At 35.5% G+C, this 22,621-nt stretch overlaps 2 protein-coding genes across 3 annotated transcripts; one reads left to right on the plus strand and one right to left on the minus strand.

Annotated features, from left to right (window-relative positions):
• The first annotated feature begins 556 nt into the window (after nt 1-556).
• On the plus strand, nt 557-3,038 carry LOC111391510 (F-box/LRR-repeat MAX2 homolog A-like). Its single transcript, XM_023016743.1, has one exon. The coding sequence runs from the start codon at nt 682-684 to the stop codon at nt 2,896-2,898; it is 2,217 nt and encodes a 738-aa protein (XP_022872511.1). The 5' UTR covers nt 557-681; the 3' UTR covers nt 2,899-3,038.
• Nucleotides 3,039-3,062: 24 nt separating this feature from the next.
• LOC111391509 (serine/threonine-protein kinase EDR1-like) lies at nt 3,063-22,621 on the minus strand. Of its 2 annotated transcripts, XM_023016741.1 has the most exons (17): nt 22,451-22,621; nt 19,479-19,868; nt 17,250-17,453; nt 16,018-16,209; nt 15,604-15,863; nt 15,283-15,399; nt 15,082-15,171; nt 13,565-13,660; nt 11,343-11,429; nt 10,266-10,383; nt 8,520-8,784; nt 7,733-7,856; nt 7,611-7,630; nt 5,583-5,739; nt 3,562-3,850; nt 3,405-3,477; nt 3,063-3,315 (listed from the first exon to the last, which is right to left on the minus strand). In XM_023016741.1, exons 2-17 carry the CDS (start codon nt 19,728-19,730, stop codon nt 3,233-3,235), a joined length of 2,427 nt encoding a protein of 808 aa, XP_022872509.1. In that variant the 5' UTR covers nt 19,731-19,868; nt 22,451-22,621; the 3' UTR covers nt 3,063-3,232. The 2 variants fall into 2 exon arrangements, with proteins under 2 accessions (XP_022872509.1, XP_022872510.1); XM_023016742.1 differs by lacking the exon at nt 13,565-13,660.

Below are 22,621 nucleotides of genomic sequence, written 5' to 3' on the forward strand. Positions count from 1 at the left end.
TCAATGAGGGTCATGCGAAGCCTCAAGTTTGATTTTCTTTTTGCACTAAATAGTAAATACGTCTCTCTTGTTAAATTTATATATATTTTTTAAAAGTGTTCTTGTCGCTATATTTCATGTAATGGAAGAGGGTAACATATGTTATTACATCTTATGACTTCATTAAATCGAGAGCTAGAGTTTGGATTGATTATATTTAGAAATTTTCCATTTGCTTTCTTGGCTATTCGACTTAACAAAATTATGAATTAACCTACTTTATTATAGGAGCCTGTTTGGGATGGATTGTAAGAATTAATTTTTTTACTGTTAGGGGGAAAGTGAGGTTCACCTGTGAAAGAAGAAGTCAATTATGATAATTGAAATAGTGAAATAACGGTCAAAAAATCAAATTTTTAGGAAAAAAGTCACTCCCAAACATGCTTTTAATTATTTGAATTAATTGATTATCTTATCAAGGAAAAAAAAAAAAAAACCCATATAAATGAGTGAAGCTTGAATATTCAACCCCACCCCCAACCACTCCTTACCTAGCTTCAGAATAGGCTTGTAGATAAATTGATTGACATAAAAAGAAAAGAAAAATAAATAAATAAATAAATCTTACCTCTAGAAGAACGTAAGAAACGAAATATAAGACCTTAATCAACAAGAATCCTCATCTTCTTGCCAAAATTCAACATGGCTACGCCCACCATCAATGACCTCCTGCCGGAACCCATCCTCTCCAACATAATCGCCTCCGTTTCGGATGTTCGCAGCCGCAACTCTGTCGCTTTAGTCTGCAAAAGATGGCGCCTCTTGGAACGCGCCACCCGAACCACTCTCACCCTCCGTGGTAATATCCGGGACCTTTACTTTTTCATGGTGCCTACCTGCTTCCGATCCGTAATCCACCTCGATTTATCACTTATTTCGCCCTGGGGCCACTCCCTCACCACCTCCTCCGCCGCCTCCCTCACCGACCCAGCAATAATCGCCCAATATCTGCTCCTTGCCTTCCCCGCCGTCACTTCCCTTACGCTCTACGCCCGCGATATATCGACTTTACAGCTACTGGCTCGACTGTGGCCTGATTTGAAGCAAGTGAAGCTGGTGAGGTGGCACCAGAGGCCCCAATTAGCCACCGCCGGTGAAGAACTCAATAATTTGTTTCAACAATGTAGGAGCCTTTGTTCTCTTGATCTTTCATCGTTTTATTGCTGGACAGATGATGTTCTTTTAGCACTGCAATCGAACCCATTAGTTTCGTCGAACCTCACTTGCTTGAATCTATCGAATCCATCATTTTCTGAGGGGTTTAAGTCTGATGAGATTAAGGAAATCTCAAAAGCTTGTCCCAATTTGAAAGAATTTCGCGCGGTGTGTATGTTTGATCCGAGGTACATTGAGTTGGTTGTTGGAGATGAGGCTCTTGTTTCTATAGCAACGAATTGTCCTAAATTGACAATCCTTCATCTAGCGGATACCAATGCCTTGTCGAATTTGAGGGGAGATCCCGAAAACGAGGGGTTTACACAAGAAGATGCGAGGATTAGTGTCCCTACTTTGATCGAAGTGTTTTCTGGGCTTCCATTGCTGGAAGAGCTTGTTTTGGATGTCTGTAACAATGTTAGGGATAGTGGTCCTGCTTTCGAGGGGCTAAATTCGAAATGCCCAAAGTTGAGGCACCTAAAGTTGGGGCAATTTCATGGGATTTCAATGCCGGTTGAATCGACGTTGGATGGAATTGCACTGTGTGAAAGGCTTGAATCCTTGTCGATTAGGAATGTGGGCGACTTGAATGACATGGGATTGATTGCCATTGCGCGGGGGTGTTGTAGATTGGCCAAGTTTGAAATTCAGGGTTGCAAGAAGATTACGATGAAAGGAATGAGGACTTTCGTGCATCTGCTTCAACGAACATTGGTCGAGGTTAAGATCTCTTGCTGCAAAAATCTTGGTGCATCATCTTCTTTGAAAGCATTGGAGCCAATACAGAGTAGGATTCAAAGGCTTCATATAGATTGTGTTTGGGATTGCAATGAAGAAGACCTCAACAAATTGGATCAAGGTAAGATGTTAAATCAATCTTTTGGACATACAAACTACTTGAGAAATGATGATTGTGAGTATGGTGGCAATAGCAAACGGCGCAAGTACCTGGATGATCCGAATTGCTCTTATGCTAGTATGGATGTCAATGACAATGTCTACTACAAAAGGGGCAAGAATTTGTATGATCTGAATTGCTCTTATGGTGAGATGGATGTCAATAACAATGGCTATGACAATGGAAATGGATTTGGTGAAAAGACGTGGGATAGGTTGCAATCTCTTTCGCTCTGGATCACTGTAGGTCAGCTTTTGACTCCTCTGGTGTCTGCAGGACTCGAGAATTGTCCCAATCTGGAGGAGACAAGGATCAAGGTTGAAGGAGATTGTAGGGAGATGTCAAAGCCCTCTGAACGTGATTTTGGATTGAGCATCCTTGGGAATTACCAGAATTTATCAAAGATGCATTTGGATTGCGGGGAAATCACTGGCTATTCACAGACTGCGCCTTCTGGGCAGCTGGATTTGAGCCTTTGGGAACGGTTTTATCTATTTGGTATTGGAGGTTTGAGTCTCATGGAACTGGATTACTGGCTTCCACAAGATAGGGATGTTAACCATAGGAGTCTATCTCTTCCAGCAGCCGGACTACTTCAAGAGTGTTATACCCTTCGGAAGCTTTTTATACATGGGACGGCTAACGAACATTTCATTATGTTTCTACCGAGAATCCCCGGACTAAGAGATGTTCAGTTGAGAGAAGACTATTATCCGGCACCAGAGAGTGATACGAGCACAGAGATGAGGGCAGACTCATGCTGTCGCTTTGAGGCTGCTCTGAATAGGCGCCAAGTTCCTGATTGATGCAAAGGACGTTCTGGGAAAACCGATACCCAAATCTTGCAACTTTGTTCCAGTTTTCTGTTATTTTGCTTTACCGGCATTTTATAACTTCGAAGATGAAATCTTGTTACATTCCAATTTTGACAATATGTTTCGAGTAATGTGCCTCTACTAATTCCAATACATGGCAGCAAGAAGTCCATTTTTTCTTTGATTTCACAAAATGGATGATCGTTTTCCCCCATTTATACTGAAGGGGGAACAGGAAAATCACACGGAGTACAATTTGAGCCGGAAATAAGTTGTTTGTAAGCCTCAACTATGTTATTTTTCTATACAAATGAACAAAGCTGCATTAGGAAAGTGATAACTCGCAGTCAAGTAACCGGGGAAGAATTTCCTCACAACTTGGTCGTTCATCTGGTTCAGCCCAACAATCTGCAACCGCGATATTATACTGTCATGACCTCGAGCAAATATGAAATTTCGGTAGCCCTCACATAAGTACAAGATTCTAAAACACGTACCTGCAATTAGCCTACCCAAGGGTCCTTCAGGTATTTCCAACCGAGACCCTTCATTTGCTACGGCATAAACAACCTAAATAGACGACGGAATTTTGGAATATTAAGCACTCTATTAAAGAACCATTATATAAAATGCATTACAGAAAGTCATATGTACCCGCTCTGGTGGTGTCCCATCCCATGGTTTATTTAGGGTGCATAGTTCCCACATTATTACTCCGAGGCTGAAAATGTCACATTTTACGGTGAAGGGTTCATTGCGTATGAGTTCTGGAGCCATCCATTCTGGTGTCCCTGCTGATGAGGAGTCCCGCATAGTTGTGTCTGTCATTATCCTTGACAGCCCAAAGTCACAGATTTTAACTGTCGAGTGCTTGTTGACTAGGCAATTTGCACTTTTTAGATCGCGGTGGACAATCTTCATGCGATGTAAACACATCAGCCCTCTAGTTGCAAACAGAAAACAAACATCGAGTTTATAGTTATCCATATACCATGGTTTTCTTTGATGCAAAACACATTCTCACTATTCAAGAACAGCTTTCAAATTAGACTCGTAAATAATCAATACGATTTGCAGGAACAAATCAGTAGATAATCAAATTAGACTCGTAAATAATCAATACGATTAGCAGGAACAAATCAGTAGATATTTGAACTTTCCAAGAATACAGTACAGTGTTTATGTCAATACATTAAATTGAAAATTATCCTGGTAGTTTTTTAGGACACGTCATTTTGGCAGTGTACTGAACTACGGATTTTGGGCTTTAATGAAGCCTTACAAATGCAAGGTTCCAGGTAAAATTTTACCTAAAGATTGAGGTAAATTCAGAAATCAAATATTGGAGTCATAATCCAGGAATTATAATTAAAAGAGTGGAATCCCAGGATCAACCCAGAGTAGGTGACACATAGTACACAAGAATAATCAAGAGCAACAGCACTATAACTGTCATATCTCGAAACAACTGTGAACCATAAATCTTCCAAATTTCCAAGCACTGTCATTTTCATGTGTTGATGTTTTGACTAGCGCCTATCCTCAAATATAACCCCTATTTGGCCCCCATTTTCTAAAATTCATTTCTAACCACATATTTCATAGAATCCACAACTTTTATTAACTCTTAAATCACACATTTCATCTACTTTTATCAAAATCTACTAAAATTTTGATTTTTATCTTAAATCAGACAGGCTTAATATCCATTCACCAAAAAGATTTAAGAAAACAAATTTTCCAATGGATACATAAGGCTATATACTTTTAGCTTATGTTCATCAGTTTTTCAATGTTTGAGGTGGTTTGATATATTTATCTCCTAACTATGTGATGTAAAGTATTATTGATCATAATTCCATCTGCTGACGGTTGTGGCCTCCACTCAAATACATGACTTGATGTAGTTGCTCCAGATCTTCTGGTAGGAATTGAAGTGAAATCAACAACCGAAGAAAAAGAATTCATGTATCTGATCCAAAACTTATTAGAAACAAAACTTCATTATCTTAAATCATTACCATCGTTAATACAACTCCAACTTGAGAGTCAAGAGTCTTACCTTATTCTACACATTAAGCCCTTGTCTAAGCCCCATTCTTAGGAAAAAAATACATTTTTAAACAGTGTTTTGATATTATTTCCACTACACATTCTTTAATAAAATAATATTACACGCAAATTCAAAATTTTTCCTTACTTTTTAACCACACATTCCCCATCAATACACTACTCAAAAATGCTTTTTTCCCCCCAAAATGGGACTCAAACAAAGGCCATATTTACTATACTCACCCAAACTCATGTTTTCGGTCTCATGAGTTAAGTGATCTCCCAATATTGAACACAAACCCATCTAGATGATGCAAGAATTGTCCACCATATGATAGTAACTTAATATTTTGGAGAAAGGGGTGTCCATATGTCCAAAGTCATTCAAAAAGAACATGACAGAAAGTGGACTGGAAAGTCCTTAATTGAACTCTCTACACACTCGTGCCAAATTTTAGCACTGTCCTCTATTTTTCTGCCAAGAGGTTGTGTGAAAACAAGATGAAGAGAGTATCATTTAGGTCTTGGTGGCATATAATTTTGACATATTTAACATTTATTCAATAATCCAAGAAATCATCACTGGAATATAGTTTTTGATGTATCAAAAAGTTTTAACTAACCTGCATATGTCGCGCAGCATTTTAATTCTCCTCCGCCAGCTCAGCTTATTCTTCTGACCACTCAGATGAATCAAATAATACAATGATCCCATTTCCATGTATTCAGTGACCATTGACAATTGTGGAGGCCTTGTGCAGGCACCAAGAAATAATATGACTGCAAGAAAAGCAAAAGTTGGATTGTGAACATTTAGGTTTGAATACAAACCGACTGATTCACCAACAAGCTAACTTCAAAACATGTAAACACTAAGCGCCCCTCTCCATGTAGAAATATAGCAAAAACTATGAATTATATACAAATATTTTTCAAGAGGTACAAATAACATAAACAAAAATAAGTTTGTTCCAACTTTCAAGTAAACATGGTTGAACGTGTTAGTATTTGTGATGTTATAAATACAGGTAACTTAATTAATTTTTTAATTTTTTCCCGTGGAGTTGCATTATTTGAGATCTTTTTTGAATTTCATTTGTTTTAATGATAGTTTAATGATAGAGTCAGATATTCATTAAAACATTTTCATTTGCCAATGAGGCTTAGCTCAAGTGGTAAGCCTTAAGGCCCTGCAACTACAAAGTCCAGGTTCATGTAAAACATGAAAAGTTCGTAGGTACTAAACAATCAAGAAGATTTTTGGTCAAAGGAAAGAGTGCCCGGGATTATAGTCAATAATTTTCTGGCTTTTCTTAAAGTTCATATGCCAAGGGTATTTTTATGGTTTTCCAGATTTGTCGTGATTCTGGATGAGCATTGACTTGTGCAAGTTTCACGTGGAACCCTCAGTATCTAGGTCCAGCTTAGCATAAAACTGTTAGCCAGTTGCAACTTTAAAATCCCATTCCTTCCCATTGGAGAGCTTCAAAGACCATAATTACTCATGTAATCTCATTGTCTTCAATAGAGTGGATAATTAAGGAGATGTTGCAGGCCCTTGTAAGGGTAAAGATCCCTACTGACTACTCTTCTACTTGTTCGATTTGTTTTCCTCTTTCTTTCTTCTTACTCTATGCTTCTACAGTTCTGAATTCACCACAGCTATATTCAGACTTTTCTACCTTCTCCCTTCATTAGTAGAGCATACCAACTGAAGAAAAGAAGTACCTGCAGAACGAGGCAGTGAAGACTCACCAAGTAGACAGCAAGCAACAGCTTCTCAGCCCCCTAACCTTATCAAAGCACCAGTAAGCCCTTTTTATTTAATAATAATTATAATCATCACCCCTTCCATAACATCTTAAACCAATCAATAGCAAATACTCTGAAGTTACGGCAATGGGACTGTTTATCACATCCTGTTCACCCACCAGAACTTCCTTTCATGCTCTAATTTCAAGCCTTAATCCTTGCCAATCAATTATCTATCCTGAACCTATACATTACATATGTTTTCTCTCCTTTATGGCCAATAAACAAGACCCCAAGCTACTGAAATTTCTAATCTTCGGCTCTCTGCTGTCAGATTTGGTTGATCTTTGTTGATTTCTGGGACCTGTTCTGCATCAAAATGGAAATCCAACTATTGGAAGTTCCTTACGGTTGACTTGGAGATCCAATTTTTTTTTGGTAACCACTCTAGTTAGGGATTATGCTTTTATTATTCGTAATTGATACAAAAATATGGAATAAACATCACCATTCACTCAAAAGAATGAGAAAAACATAATGTGCATTTAGAATTACAGTCACCAATTAGAAATATAATATATTTGTCAATTTTAAGTGATGATCCATCTTAACCTTTTCACACAAATATGATCGACAATAAAGGTAGATTGATTTATTGGTCAAAAATATTACCCAAAATGATCTTTTGGAATAACTTAACATGCATCTTAATAATTTTTTTTTTTTTTTTATTGGATAACTAATATATAATGATGTCAAGATTATAATGCTAATATGAATGCGAGTTTTTCAAACCAATAGTTTTTGGTTTTTCTGGACCATGACTTGCAATGTAAGTATATTAAATTAAGCTAGCAAAAAAAGGCTTGGAATTCAAGAAAAATAGGAAAGAGAAGTACCATTTGGGTGCCGAAGGCGACTGCAGAAAAATAAATGGAACCAGATAAAACTGCAGTGTTAGAATGATATACCAGAAGAGGATAAAGAAAAACAAAAAATGATGCATCAAACAGGATAATACCTGAGAATGGATATTTCATTGCAAAAATCCTCCATGTTTTCAGCAGTGAGATCTTGCTCCAAAAAGACTTTAATAGCAACCTCAGTTCCATTCCAAACACCACGAAAAACTTCGCCAAAAAACCCTGGATACGTAATCCCGTAAATCGAACATTAATCGCCAACATTGAAAATCGACAAGTAACAAATGACTCAACAGTAATGTACTCGTAAATAAAAAAATAAAAATTGGATTGATTTTCATTGTTCAAAAAAAACTATTTGAGGCTTACGCCTAGCCTCACAGAGGTAGACCCTTAGTACCTGATTAAACCTTCCAAAAACTATTGATGTCATACGAATTTAGGGCCAACTCAACACCCCATATCTCTTCATGCCCATTATTCATTGAGATAGACTACGAATTGTAAGACAGATACAGAAGTGTAGTATTGTTACTACTTCTGTTTCCTCTTTTGATTTCACCTTTTGTGTCGAAAGTAATTCAACTTGTCCAACAAATTTTCTTCAATTGTATAATTTATGCGAAGAACAGCATCACTGCAGTAATTATATGAAAAATTGTAAACCGGAACTCCTTTTATGTTCTACCTCAATCTCAAAGCATTTGGTCAAGTAAAAAGGGAATCTGGCAATAAACTTTCAGAGAATGATAGACATAATTATTTCTGCGACTTTTTATCTTTTCAACAATTAAACACCTGGTCGTGCTGCAATTCTCTCTCCTTTCCTCTCTAATAAAAGTAATACAAGAAGTCAACAACAGTAATATTATTAGCAATGCTTACCAATCCCAACGCGAGTGCCAACAGTTAACTCCGAAAAATCAATATTCCACTCTTCAAATGGCAGCAAAGGCTTGTTCTGGAACATAGGTAGTCCCAGTACTCTGTTCCATGCTGAAACCATTTCTTCCTTTACCTTATGAGTTCCTATTCTATCTGGAGTTGGACTGCTAAGTTCATGAGGAGATGAAGGTAACGACATTGCCTTCTGAGAGTTGGTTTGCCCTCGAGGAGGATACAAGGATGACCTTCCACCAGACATGTTATCCTGATCAGGAAGGTGGATAATGGCACATGAGCAAGAACATAGTTCTTCACAATTATATATGAATCCAAGGCTTTGAACTATTGAATTACAGGTGCAGTGAACATGTGTGCAATATAAAGACATTCGCATACAATGAGAAATTTAAATTTTTTGAATTATGTATTGGTGTTCTAAAACTTGTTTAGTGAATCAAGCAACTGACCAGGTGCTTACGAAGATGGTCCAGAATACACAATATATTAGATCTTACACTCAATGCACTTGTGTACAATTCTCTGTTTAAAATGATTACCTCGTTTAGAAACCCATTTTCTTTTAGTGACTTAATTTAACAAACCATAATATAGAAAGCAAGAGGCTTATGGGACTAACTGCCTTCATACAATTCCACGAATGGATTGAAAATGAATTTTCAGTTGAACTTCTAATAATTTAAGAAACAAAGTAATATAGCAAACAGCGAAAAAGGTGTTGATCCGAGAGCTGACAATCCCTTGCTAAAATAGAAAACAAGGGGCTCATGAGACTATGCATCTTTACCGTTCTACGAATGGATTGAAATTGAATGCTCAGTTGAACTTCAGTTATCTTAAGAAACACGATGACAAAGATAAAAGCTAAAAAAGGTGTGGACCCCATTGCTGACAAACCCATTCTTCAACTTTTTGGTTTTTGTGTTTTTGAAAGACGTGGATAAATGTAAAAGAATGCTTTTAAAAATTCACAAGCAAATAGCTGTAATTAGTCTTATTCCTCTATTGTATGGTTAACCTCATTAGCATTATTATAGGAGAAACGACTATGCATCTTTACCGTTCTACGAATGGATTGAAATTGAATGCTCAGTTGAACTTCAGTTATCTTAAGAAACACGATGACAAAGATAAAAGCTAAAAAAGGTGTGGACCCCATTGCTGACAAACCCATTCTTCAACTTTTTGGTTTTTGTGTTTTTGAAAGACGTGGATAAATGTAAAAGAATGCTTTTAAAAATTCACAAGCAAATAGCTGTAATTAGTCTTATTCCTCTATTGTATGGTTAACCTCATTAGCATTATTATAGGAGAAACATTGGGGGGCATAAATAGAGGAGAAATGTTAGGACGATGTTAGGTTATATATATATAGAATTCATCAGAAAGGAATTTGGAGTACCAGTGCTGAACTTCAGTCTTATAATAACTAAACGATATAGAATTTGAAGAAGCCAATGAATCCAAAAATATACTCATACTGATCAAATGTGAGGAAAAACATTATAACCTATAAATGTTGGAATGTCAGATACAATTTGACTGTTAGACAGTAGAAAATTAAACTTGATTTTATAACTGCATGCAATCAGTTACAGATACAAGAACATAGGATACCAAAAAAAAAAAAAAAAAAAATCAAGTAGGCTCAGTTGAAATAGAAATATCATCACAAAAATCAGTACAAAAGTGAAAGTAATAGAGAACACAATGTCAAAGAAAACATACATCTTTCAGCTGATCTGTGCCATGTTGGTCAGCTGAACCAAAGGAATACGAGCTGGTATCCTGTTGTTCTCTTAAGACACGATTCTGCTTTAATGATTCATTCATTGCTCGTACAGCCCTAAATTGATTCACAGTAATTTTAACAAGTGAGAGACGAACACTGTAATCTGCAGGAAGTTACATGGAGAGTAGCTGGATCATGAACAATAAATACAAAAACAAGCATGGTTCTGGACGAAATGTACTGAGCTGAGCTTCTGAAATAATTTGATTGTTACAAAAATATTTGGAGCTTATTAATTTATCAACTAAACCTGATTCAGTTTCATGCTTTTTATGAGCATAGAAGTGTGCTCAGCTTGACTAATTTTAGGTCACAAGCTTCACACAAGACAAGGGAGGGAAAAAAGAGTCAAAGCAACATCCCGACATAAAAGAACATGGACGTTACATATCTATTAGACAAAGAAACAGAGCTCGCAAAATAATAATTGTGCATTCATCAACTCACACGTAAAGTAACATGCCAATTAATTTCCCTAATCTACTGTCATAAAGTAAAATGATAAAGATAGCATCAAGGAGCTAACCACAGGTTCTTCTCTCCATCGGAACAATAGGGTCGTTATGCTCATTACTAAACTTGTTGAAGAGATGAAATATAACCAAGGTATATCTTTTTTATCAAAGGTTAAATCGATCATCAGAAGAAGAATTAGGCCATAACCATGGGAACATTTAAGATTCAATAAAATTATCTCTACAAGCTACCATTTAATCAAAATTTAAGAGATGTTGATAAATTATCTATAATATAACAAGCCAATGGATTGTATAATCTACTGTTTCAGCATGGAAAATCCACTGTTCGGCAAAATTGATGCAAAATAGCTGCAAATGAAACTTATGTGCAATTTGGAGAAAGCCGTTATAGCCCCTCAAGAAGTTTTTCCCTTTCTCCCACCTATTATTTTTTCAACAAAGAGTACTATCCTTTTTAAAGGACTTCATTAAAAGGAAACGAAACAATTCCAATGTGATAATAAGAGAGCATGTTTGTAAGGAAAAAAAAATAACCTGACAATGTCATCACCGATTTCTGGAGTCATGCTTATACTTCTTCTCCTTGTTCTCCGTGTATCTGGCATTGATGCACCTTCTGACCTGGGGCAAATTTCAACTTATAAATCAGTAAAACCCAAGGAGTTCAAAAGGATCAATGATTAAATAAACTAAGCTGTTTATTAGGCATTCTCTTTATAAAACAAGAAGCTCCAATAACAAGAACAAGAAAATTCTGGACTAGCACATGGGCATTGTCTAGAATGTGCATACTCAATACAAGAGTATAGTTTGCACATTTTTCTCATTTGGTTCAAGTAAAGAGTACATCAAAAGCACCTCATCTGTCTCGTTGGTGGAGTCAATGATAATTAAATCTTAGTGCCCATTTGGTTTTGATAAAAATCAGATTTTTTGTAAATTTTAATAAAAATTAATGAAATGTGTGGTTGAAAAATTGATAAAGTTATATGTGAATTAAAATGAGTTTGGGAAAAAATTTGTTTGATAAAAATGGGGGCCAAACTGAGGCTTAATAACATTGGATGGCTAAAGATTTTATTATGGGCACAGAACACATGACTTTGTTAAATAACATCATATTGCTTGTATAAGTGATCCTTATCAGCCTAAAATAGTTTCAGGTAGTCAGATTTTATGCTTCATAGTTTCTTATGTCAAATATTGATGCTGGTAAGAGGCCAACAGTCCATTACAGCCTAATATGTGATTAAAAACTCAATGAGACATGTTTTAGGGACATCATGAAATACTGCAGCACTACGTTGTCCCTTTTCCTTTTCACCTCACTGTAAAGCAAAAAGAACTTTGTTAATAGTCTAGCACCCTTTTTCTGGTCTCTCCTCTTTCCTTTTGAAACTTATTATCTCCTCTTTTTTCCAATTTATCTGCAATTTATCACCATTATTAGATGTCACATAATTACCCTTAATAACCCCTATAAAGCTCTTGATCAATTATGATAATTTTGAAAGCAGGGGGAATAAAACAAAAACTTAACATGAAATTTATGGAGCAGCAATCATGTGACAAGTTTCCTTATTCAACAAATAACCTTTTTCATATAAAGTTGCTTATCCAACAAGGGAAATTTGCTTAAAATGAATTTGTTGAAGAAGAGCCAAAAGGAACACAGTTAACTTATGGACAGTAAGTAATAACTTTCCAGCGACACCATTCCTTGCGAAAAAGCAAATAGGAATTTTGCATAGAAAATTAAGAACCAAGGTACTCAAATGGAACCTCTGGCATAAATCCAAGACGTTTCTTTGTTTTACATGAGAAAAAAATTCTTAATTCCTTGGATTGGTAATATTTGATAGTAATCATTATAATCTTTCCAGCGATTCAATGAAAATCTGGGTAGCATGCAATGTTAAAAACGTCACAACAAATTCAAGAAAATACAAAGTATAATTTTATAAGAGAATCATTATACATTTTATGCATAATATCACTACCTCATTTTTGTCCCGCATCAGTGTGCCCCTCAAGGGAGCCTACACATAGTTCCACCAAAAGAGTCACCCAGATATCTAGGAATGTAACCCCAAACATAGAATTACGACGATAGTCGTCGTTAGACAAACTTTATCACCTATAAACTACGGTCACTTACACTCAAGGAAGAGGATTTTAAACGATTACAGGTCAAATAAATCAAGTTGTAAAACATTAACATCTCCAGCATTTGTTACTGCATTATTAACACAACAATGGACTCAAAAGGCCAACTTTCCTCACGTTCCCTAATCATTACCTACTGATTGTCCCTCTTCTGAAATAAAATAAGAGAACAAAAAATAAAAAATAACAAGTATTCACTTTGATTTCCCACATCATATAAAAGGTCTTAAGCCAACCTCTCATAACAGACAACCGGCAAAATAAGGAGACATTTTTCTTGGTCTCGAATCAACCTTTAAATACAACTGACCAGCAAAATATGATGACATCTTCGTTGAACTTTGGCAAAGAGCTTCATGTGCACAAGAAGAACTATTTGATATAAACTTGCCATGCACTATGATTTAATTGATATAATAGCTAAAGAGTGACGTTGATGATCCACCACTTATCAAATTGAATTGCGATGAATGTTAAAATAAAAAGTATATAGGAGAAATCAATTTTAAGATTCTAAATCAGATACACTAGCCAAGAAAAAATTTCAAATCCGTGGAAATAAATATCAAGATAATAACAGAAGTATGCACCTTGATGTAGCTATGTCATTAGAATAATCTCTGAAAGATTTGTTATCTCCACTAAGCATGGATCGACCACGTGCGTGAAATGAAGGATGTTCCGGACTGAAAATTCCGCAAAGCTTAGAAGTTTAATAGGGATTTCAACCTAAAATCCTTCCTCTGTAACTTCTCAAATGAAAGTTTCAGGCATTGAAGACCATAGTTACTATACAGAAGTAAGAGCTATTTAAGGAAGGTCCAAACAACTCATAATAGCGTTCATTACTCTATATTATAAAAGAAGAATTTACTAGAAATAAGTTACAATATCTGAGCATAAAACCAGAAAAATAAAATGGGAAAGTATCCACTCAACTGCAAAATGTGTGGCGGAAATATACTGAAGTTATTTTACTTAATTATAGGTGTTCTCCAAATATATATATATATATATAATAAAATAAAATAAATAAATAAATTACTTTTTGGTTTATCTATATACCATCACGCCACGTGTCAGTAAAGGAATCATTAGCTAACATGCCATTTCCTCAAGAAGTTCATCTGATCTAAGTTGGTATTGTTAATCCCTTTTAAAGAGGATATAAGAAGGCAATCCAGTGAGTCTGATCAGAGAAAAGGATTTTCAAACTAAATATCAACAAAAAATCACCATTATTATATTAGTGAGATATATATCCAGAAACTATTAGTATTTTCTAGTTTCTTTTCCTATCTACCAAAGCAATTCTTATTTATTTGTTCAATGGTTCAAATCTAAACACTTCAAAAAATTTCTGTTAATGGCTTTTTGTGGTTGCTTAAGCTGCTTTAGATCTTCAGTAAACCAGCAAGAAACAAAAGGGAGTGATGACAAAGGATTCAAATAACTGATTTCCAATTTGTTTGGAATAGGGCTTACTTTGTTGTCGTTGTCGTCGTCTATCTTTCCTTTCACAGTTCAAATAAATTATAGCAGGCTGGGCAAACAAAGTTATTTGCCAGAAATGCGCCAACAATCCTCTCATAAACGAACTTATGGTCATGTTATATAAAAATGTTTGACGCCTCTTACATCTACAGAGAATTCTTATTCACAAGCATCCAGTCTCAATTATTACTTGGACATCATCTTACGCAGAGGTGCACCATTCATTGGTACAAGGATTAACATAAAGTATAAGTAATTTTTTGCACAATGTTTGGCCAAGAATTAAAAATTCTTGTAAAATGGTACCCATGGCTTGTCTAATATTAATGGTACAACTTGATGACTCCTAGGAAATGCAATGATGCTCAAAGAATATGCATTGAGGAAACTAGAACTTGTGGATGCAGTGAACAGTGATTCTCATCCTTGATTTGGAAAGTATTGATCATAGCTCAAATGGAAATAAGGAAATATATTTGTACTAATCATGCAAGGTTTCATTTTTCAAATTATAAAACATCAGAGATTAAGATACAAAAGTTCTAGAACAGAATAACCATGTTCTCAATTTAGGCTGCACCATACAAACAAAGTTCAGGTTATCAAGAAAAACCTTGAGCTGGCAGTCCTTTGTTCAGGAATGATCTGCCTGCGGCCCCTTCGCCAAAATGTAGCAGCAATATTAGGTTCGCTGTGTGGTAAGCTGAAACAACAATTTAAATCAGTAAGATAGATTCTTGAAGGAGAATTGCAAGTGAAAAGCAAGCATATTCCAAGAAATACAGCAAAATTTAATGAATAGCATTATTAGTACTTCAGTTTTCTATCAACGGAGTTTGATCGCAGCATCATATTCCTTAGTGAAGACCCAGCTGCATTTGAAGATGCCTCAAGTCTACGCTGATACAGAAGGCCATCTTCTTTCTCAGCACTGTACACTCAAAAAGTTACAATAAATACCAAATATTACAGAAAGACATCAATTGAGCTGATGTTTTTCTCATCTACAAAGATCACTCCTCCCAAAAAAAGAAATCATTATTTCTAAAATTATTAAGTTACAATTTCAAAAGGGAGTCCTAATGGTTACATTATGTTTGAATGAAAAAAGAATGAAAAAAGATATTATGCTAACCTCTCAGGATCAACTGTCTCTGATACCCCATATAGAGGACTGTTTGGTCCCACTGGAGAATCACACGACTCATTTTCTGCAGAATCACTCTCCCCAGCAGCAGACATGTGAGTCATAAAGACAGCCTTGGTTGATCGCGGGATCAGCTGGCCAGGAAACCGAATGAGATCAACTAGTAGTTCGACAGAATTCAGCACAACTAAGACAGACATATGTTTGCATGAGTCGACACACTCGGAATCTCCTTCAGTAGGCAAACCCTGATAAGGAAAACCCATATGGACATCCAATGAGATAGAACAAAACTGAAAAGGACATGAGAAGGAAGGCCTCGAAAATTCACTACAAGAATCCCCAATGGTAGAAACGTGATAATAACAGGGGGTATAATATCCCAGAAGAAGTAAAGCTTACCACCACCAGCGTATTTTCAAGTCCTACAGTATCTGCAAGTACTTTAAACAATATTGCTCGAGGTCTACATGAACCATGCTTTATTTGACCCAGCATCTGCATCCCTTGATTTTCAGATATATGAGAGGCGTCCTCAAGAACAGCTTTCTTTGGACTTAGCTCCGAATTTGACCGGCCATAAACATCAGACACCTATTAAATAAATCAGAAATATAAGAGACTCCCATGAGCAATACTAATAACCAAATGACAGTCAACACAGTATGGAGAAGTAACAAATTAATTAACTGTTAATGCAAGTAAAAAGCAGTCCACTAAATACTAAGAACAATCCACAAAACTTTTGCCCGTCCTCTAGCGTGGATCACAAGAGCAAGCACACATTACAAGTAAAGATATGCAGGCTAACAAAAGACAATAGTTCTTGTTCTAAACTCTTATAGAATGGGAAAAAATAACTATTCTATTATGACAAAAAAAAGTCTATAATGTCAATGGGTAGTTATGCCACCAAATAATGGACTCCCTATTACATGCATGAGAAAGACAAATTAACATTCTTTTTTCTCAAGTTGATGTGTATGGCTTCTTCGTGAATTGCAGAATTTTCTATCACATTCATATTTACAATATTTATTGATCCAGTTTCCTTAAATCAATTAAGGGATACCCAAACTACCACATCAAGGCAGTTCAATAAAGATCCAACCTCCAAATAAAGAAGGCAAGTGGAAAAAATGGGTTTCATGACAAGAAAGCATAAATTATAGAATGGCATCACTCTTCTCACTGTGTGTTTGTCTCCTATTTTTCTTTTCCTCCAGATAAAAGATGAATTGAGAGTCCATAAAAGAGCATATCAAGAGGTTTCCCCACCCTGTTAGGTCCTCAAGTTTAAATTACTTTTGTTAATTCTATTATTACTGAAGTTAATTGGAGTCCCTAGCATTTTACAGTGTATCACTCTCTCCATTCTCGAGTGTGTGTTTGCTTGTAGGCAGCAAAAATACAGTTACAGTAATGCATTCAGTATTGCAGAGAACTCTCTCGATAAGAAAACCTAGTTTCCAATTAAATTTGTTCAGAGGTAACCCTTGAAAAATGACTCAAATTTTGCATAAAGAACTTGAACTTAGCCTTGTAATAAAGACGAAATCAAAAAAATAAAAAATTTATAATGCAACTGCAAATGAGACATATAATCAGATTAAGAAGATCAAATGAATGCTCACCAATCCAGCAATCTTTTTAATCATAGCTGCAGGATTCGCATTCAAGCCCTTGACCAGAGTGACAATTAGCTGCTTTAGCATGGAAAGCTTCTTATCTTTCACTGCATCCACAAGAATGACCTCAGATCTGAAACCCTCAAGCTCCAAAGCATGAAGCTCCTCCAGAGTAGGTATATCTTCATACAGTTCCTTGAGCTTTTTATCCTGTCAATGATGACATTATTAGGAAAGTGCCTCTTGAATGGAAAAAGAATAAAGCTAGCAATACAGAATCTGACAAATCATCAGCAAAAAATATAGACCAGAATTTATTGCTGAAGCAACCCAATCTATAATAGAAATTATATGTTCTTTCTACAGTACAGCTATGTAAAATATTGGGAACTGTGCAAAAATTTAAAATGTCGTGCAATCATAAAAAAAGGTCATCCATTTATCATAGAAACTAAATTCAGCATTCCTCTTTAAGATCTGTGCGCTGTCCCCTACTTTTGGATTTGGGATGTTCAACATTAAATGGCATCTTTCTACAAGAGGAAATAGTTCCAATTTACCCTTAGAAGAGTAGCACAAAAAAAATAATTGCAAAGGAAACAGATCAACATTCTCTCGTCCTTTCATGGACCTGATGGCTGATCCTCGTCAATGTCCCACCCATTTCCACCACTGATTTTTCTTTTAAAAAGAATAAGGTTCTTATGTTTTCATCTTGGGCTGAAACATTGATTAAATCTCGACTTCAATAGGGCTGAAGTGAACCTGTTAATTTTGCATATTTTATTCATGACACATCCATTTGTTTATTCTTATTTTTAGCAGGATGGGAAGGGTGTTCAATTGTGAGTAGGAAATGAATGGAGATATCTACTCAAGAACTAAGATCTCTGTCTTTCCCAAACTAGCAAGCTTATGTTCGAGTACAATCTTATTCGCCCAATAATAAAATGACAAAAAGCGGACAAGGAAGTGAAGAAACAGGCCATCAATATAACTTGAGGTTCCCAACATTTAACCAAAGCAACATATTGTGGTAGGTTGCTAATTTTTCACGTCTAATTTCCATTTTGTGAGAATTAGTGAAAAAAGCCTATTTTTCTCATTCCTCTAATGGGGAACACAACAGTGAGAAAGGAAATAAGTTGCTAGCAAATCCTTTTAATTAGCCAAGGAAAACAGTGGTCAGTTAATCAGTCACAGAAGACCAGGTCTATGCAACTGCACAGCACTTAATATGACAGGAATAAGGTTTTCATGATGCCAGACATAATTTACACAAATAATGATCCCTGTACAAGTTGAAAGACTAAACTCTTTCAGCAGTAGTTCAAACTATTGGTCAATGTTAAATCACAATAGGAATATGTGGAAAATTTGAAAAGGTCAAATTGACCTTAAAGAGCCACTCCACTATCCATATTTCTATCACGTTCCATTGATCCAATAACTCTTCATGCAAATAATGTTACTTGTACATAATGGTTTACATACAAATGAAGTGTCAAAAAGAGAGTGGGGAAGTTTTTTTTTTAATTGGTTGAAGATTTTTTTTTTTTTATTTGGTTTAATAAATTCTGACCCAATCATATATTATCACATCATGTATGTGTATAACATTAGGTAAAATGTGCATATAGCACAACCGCTCTTCATTCTGTTATGTATTTGTGCAATGCAGTGCATGAGATATCGGTACCAGACAATGAATTAGCATTGTTGTCCTATCTAGCAACTTGAAAAAGTCCACCTCTCATAATGCTTCAGAACTATTTTCTTCAAATAAATACATCTAAAATGGAAATCCAATTCTATGTTCAAGGTAAGGGATATTTCCATTCAGTTGTTACTTCAAATGAATTTTGCAAATCCTATCCGAACTGGAAGACCATTTTCAAATCTTCAACAGGTTTGAGTGAATTACTGACACTTTAACCAGCATAGGAAACAGATTTTAGCACCATGGAGTGTCTTTAGCAAACGTTATTTAGTCAACAACCATCTTCAACAGTCAAAAAATAGTGACACATTTAAGAAGCATCATCTGCATATTATTCTCCACTTTCTTTTGTTGCAAGAAGTAGTATTTAAAGATGCCGGAGCAAACTAAACTAACTCTGGCTAATGGGGAAATAACTAGTTCAGATTCTCAAGAAAATCAGAAGAAGTAAATTACAAAAGCAAATGTATTAGATATAATATGCTAAACCTAGAGATATTAGTTTAGGTGCTCACAGGAACAACATAGTAGAAACCATTTGGAATTGGTTCAGAAAGTATTCCGGTGCTCCAAAGTATCTGTGATGCCATCTTACACGACAACAGACCATCTTCTACATTGTAGGTAGGTTCTTTATTTCTCAGAATTTCTTCTTTAGAATCCAAAGAGACAGATCCAAATTTTTCAAGGAAATCTAAAGACCTCCACTTAGCAACGCAGTACCTATGCTCTGATGGAGCATCATCTCGTGTGTCCTTCATGTCCATAAATCTTGAGATGCAATACCATCTCGCTAAAACTTCTTACCCCATAAAAGCATTTACAAGCTACAGGTATTCTTAAAGACACGAACTCTTCGATATATAAACTTCTTTCCCTCCCACTTCCATAAGCTGGAGGTGTACCTGAAAAGTCGAAAAAGTGTTAAAACTCACAGTCAATAAGTATATCCTTAATTCAAGATGATTAAATACTTTTAAGAGGCATGCTCAAAAGCAGAATGACAGGAAAATGATAAGTACAACAATAAAGGTCCACATAGCTGACAGAACCACATTAAAACTATGCAGTATATGATAAAAAGAAAAGAGATGTAGCAACAAACAAGCCCCACGAACATTGAACTGAAAAAGATAGAAGGAAACATAAAATAACAAAACAAAAATGAAAGTAAAGAAAGAAAAAAAGTTGGAAGAATAAAAAACCTTGAAAAGGTGAAAGATAAACAGGGAATTGCAACTAAACGTCAAAAAGAAGAAACAAAATTTTCATTAGAAATGAGACAAATAGAAACCCACAAACTCCATACAGTGTAAAGGACTTCGTACATAAACGATGCAGAGTTGATAAGTAGTCCATAAAAAACACTAGCTATGTGATCTACCAGATAAATTGAAACTCTGTACTTCCTCTTATGATTCTGATCAGTCAGCATGGGCCACTTGTGATGCGGACAATAAAAAGCTCTAAGCAAGATCAAAAGAAGAAATTTCTAACAATGCAGGATTCTTTGAAGATATTTTACAGCTCACGAACCTTTGTAAACCTTTAGTATCCAAAAGCAAATTAAGTACTAACAAAAAGAACTTATATTAAAAGCTCTCCCACCTTAAAAGCTTAGATTTTTGTTTGCCTCCATGAACACTTACCAGATTACACAGATCTTGAGTTATAGCCCAAAAAAATAATAATAATAACATAAAATAAAAAAAGGAGAACTATCTCAATTTATAAGTAAATTCACTCGTTTATAAAACATTTAACTTGCTGATGAAGCATATCAAGAAAGGAAAAGGCAAGCCGTTCAATTCTAAAATTGTTAAAAACCTTGGAAAAAAAATATTTTTTAAGCTTTTCAAGCATTACAAGGAATAATATAAACTCGAGAATACGAAGTGAGCACGAATGTAGAACCACAAGATACATAAAAGGCCAAAAACAGAGAACAAAAGTAGTAAACAGACAATTCCCCTCTTTATTGTGATTCTAAAGATGAAGTAGTTTTCATTAAGTCCCATAACGAGCTTCCTCCTCTAAACTTTAACTGAAGTATTGGAAGAAGGGAGAGTGGAGGGAGAATTTGAGCTTGGCATGAAATGTACAATCAACACATAAATTTCTTCTGGACTTCTAGATTTTTATTCTCGATTTTTTCTGGAAAAAGAGAAAGTCCATTCCCAGTGTATTCATTCAACAGAATGGAAGAAACTATTTAGAGAGACCAAAAGCATTGTCATTCCTGATTCTTAAGAGGAATGGAAGAAAAGTACACTTCATAACTCTATAACTCTATAACTCTACAATATACAAAATCAAGCGTCCAATAATCCCCAGAAGATTGCACAACCCTCAAATGATGTATAATTTAATCCCCTTATTTCAGTTCATGTTTCAAATAGTACGCTCAAAGCTCTGTGGTCTGTGGATCTTCGATCCCTAGACATCCAACAACCTAAAATTCTAGTTGTGGTTGTTGGCATGGCAAGTAAATTCCCTAGAAAAGGAAATCATTAAACAACAGTACAACAAAACTCTGTTCGTGCCCAATAAAGCCATATATTGTCATCTTTCTTGTGTTACTTGTACTGGGATTAGAATTTTCTCTTCAGTGACCAACATTATCCACGAAAGAAGATCCGTAGGATATAGATGACCCCCTAAGACTCACCACTAACCATATACTTACTCTATCACCAGAACCAACAATGTGCAGCTTCGGCGTGCCCTTACAGCTAACAATTTGATGGTACACGCCACTATAAATATCATATTCGGATTTCAAGCTAGCCATTTCACTACATCAATCTAACAGTAACTTCTTTGAATTTCAGTTTATCAAAGCCATAATTACTCAGCAGTAAGTCCTCGAAAACTCTGGCACATAAATGATGCACATACTCACGGTCATGAGGTATAATTAATACTAGAATGATCAATCCAAACAGCAATGCTGAATTTCCAGGGGCAAAATTCTTACTCTTAGCCTCTCAAAAAACTCAGTTCACCACAGAGGACAATCTCATTAGTGGCAACGAATCTCCTAAACACAAACTCAGCTAAAATTGTTTTATTTAAATATTCACAAACATTTTCAGAAACAAAATTCTATCACTAGATATCAATTTCCACTGGCAAACATCACATTAAACAAATGCAGGATCACTCGCTAAAAAACCTACAACTACAATTCAATGTCCACTGTCCAGGTCATGCACCACCTAAAATCAGAAACTCAACACGAAATTTCTCGACTCTATTTTCCAGACATTCAGTTACAGCTACATGCTCAAAAATCAAGAATCTAATCACTTCTCCTTCATTCGTTTCCCCACATGCAAGCTCCTATCAATATGAATAATCTAAAATCCAAAAGTTAAATTTAAATAATCAAAAATAAAAACCAAAGCATTCAAAAAAAGAAAAAAAAATATATATATATATATAATCAATAAATTACAAACAGATTAAGCGTGATCGACGAGCTCACCAGCAACAGATCGTAGCAAAGAGAAACACAAGTCACATTTGAATCCTCGGAGTTTCCGCTACCAAATTTCGCCCGTCTAAATCGAAGATTTGAAATCAAAAAAGATATTATTCGAGTAAGGGAGAGAGCGAGAGTTCGTAGATGCAAACAAACAAAATAAAGTGATTATAC

Source organism: Olea europaea, unplaced genomic scaffold, assembly GCF_002742605.1.
Source record: "Olea europaea var. sylvestris unplaced genomic scaffold, O_europaea_v1 scaffold798, whole genome shotgun sequence".
Taxonomy (NCBI): Eukaryota; Viridiplantae; Streptophyta; class Magnoliopsida; order Lamiales; family Oleaceae; genus Olea; species Olea europaea.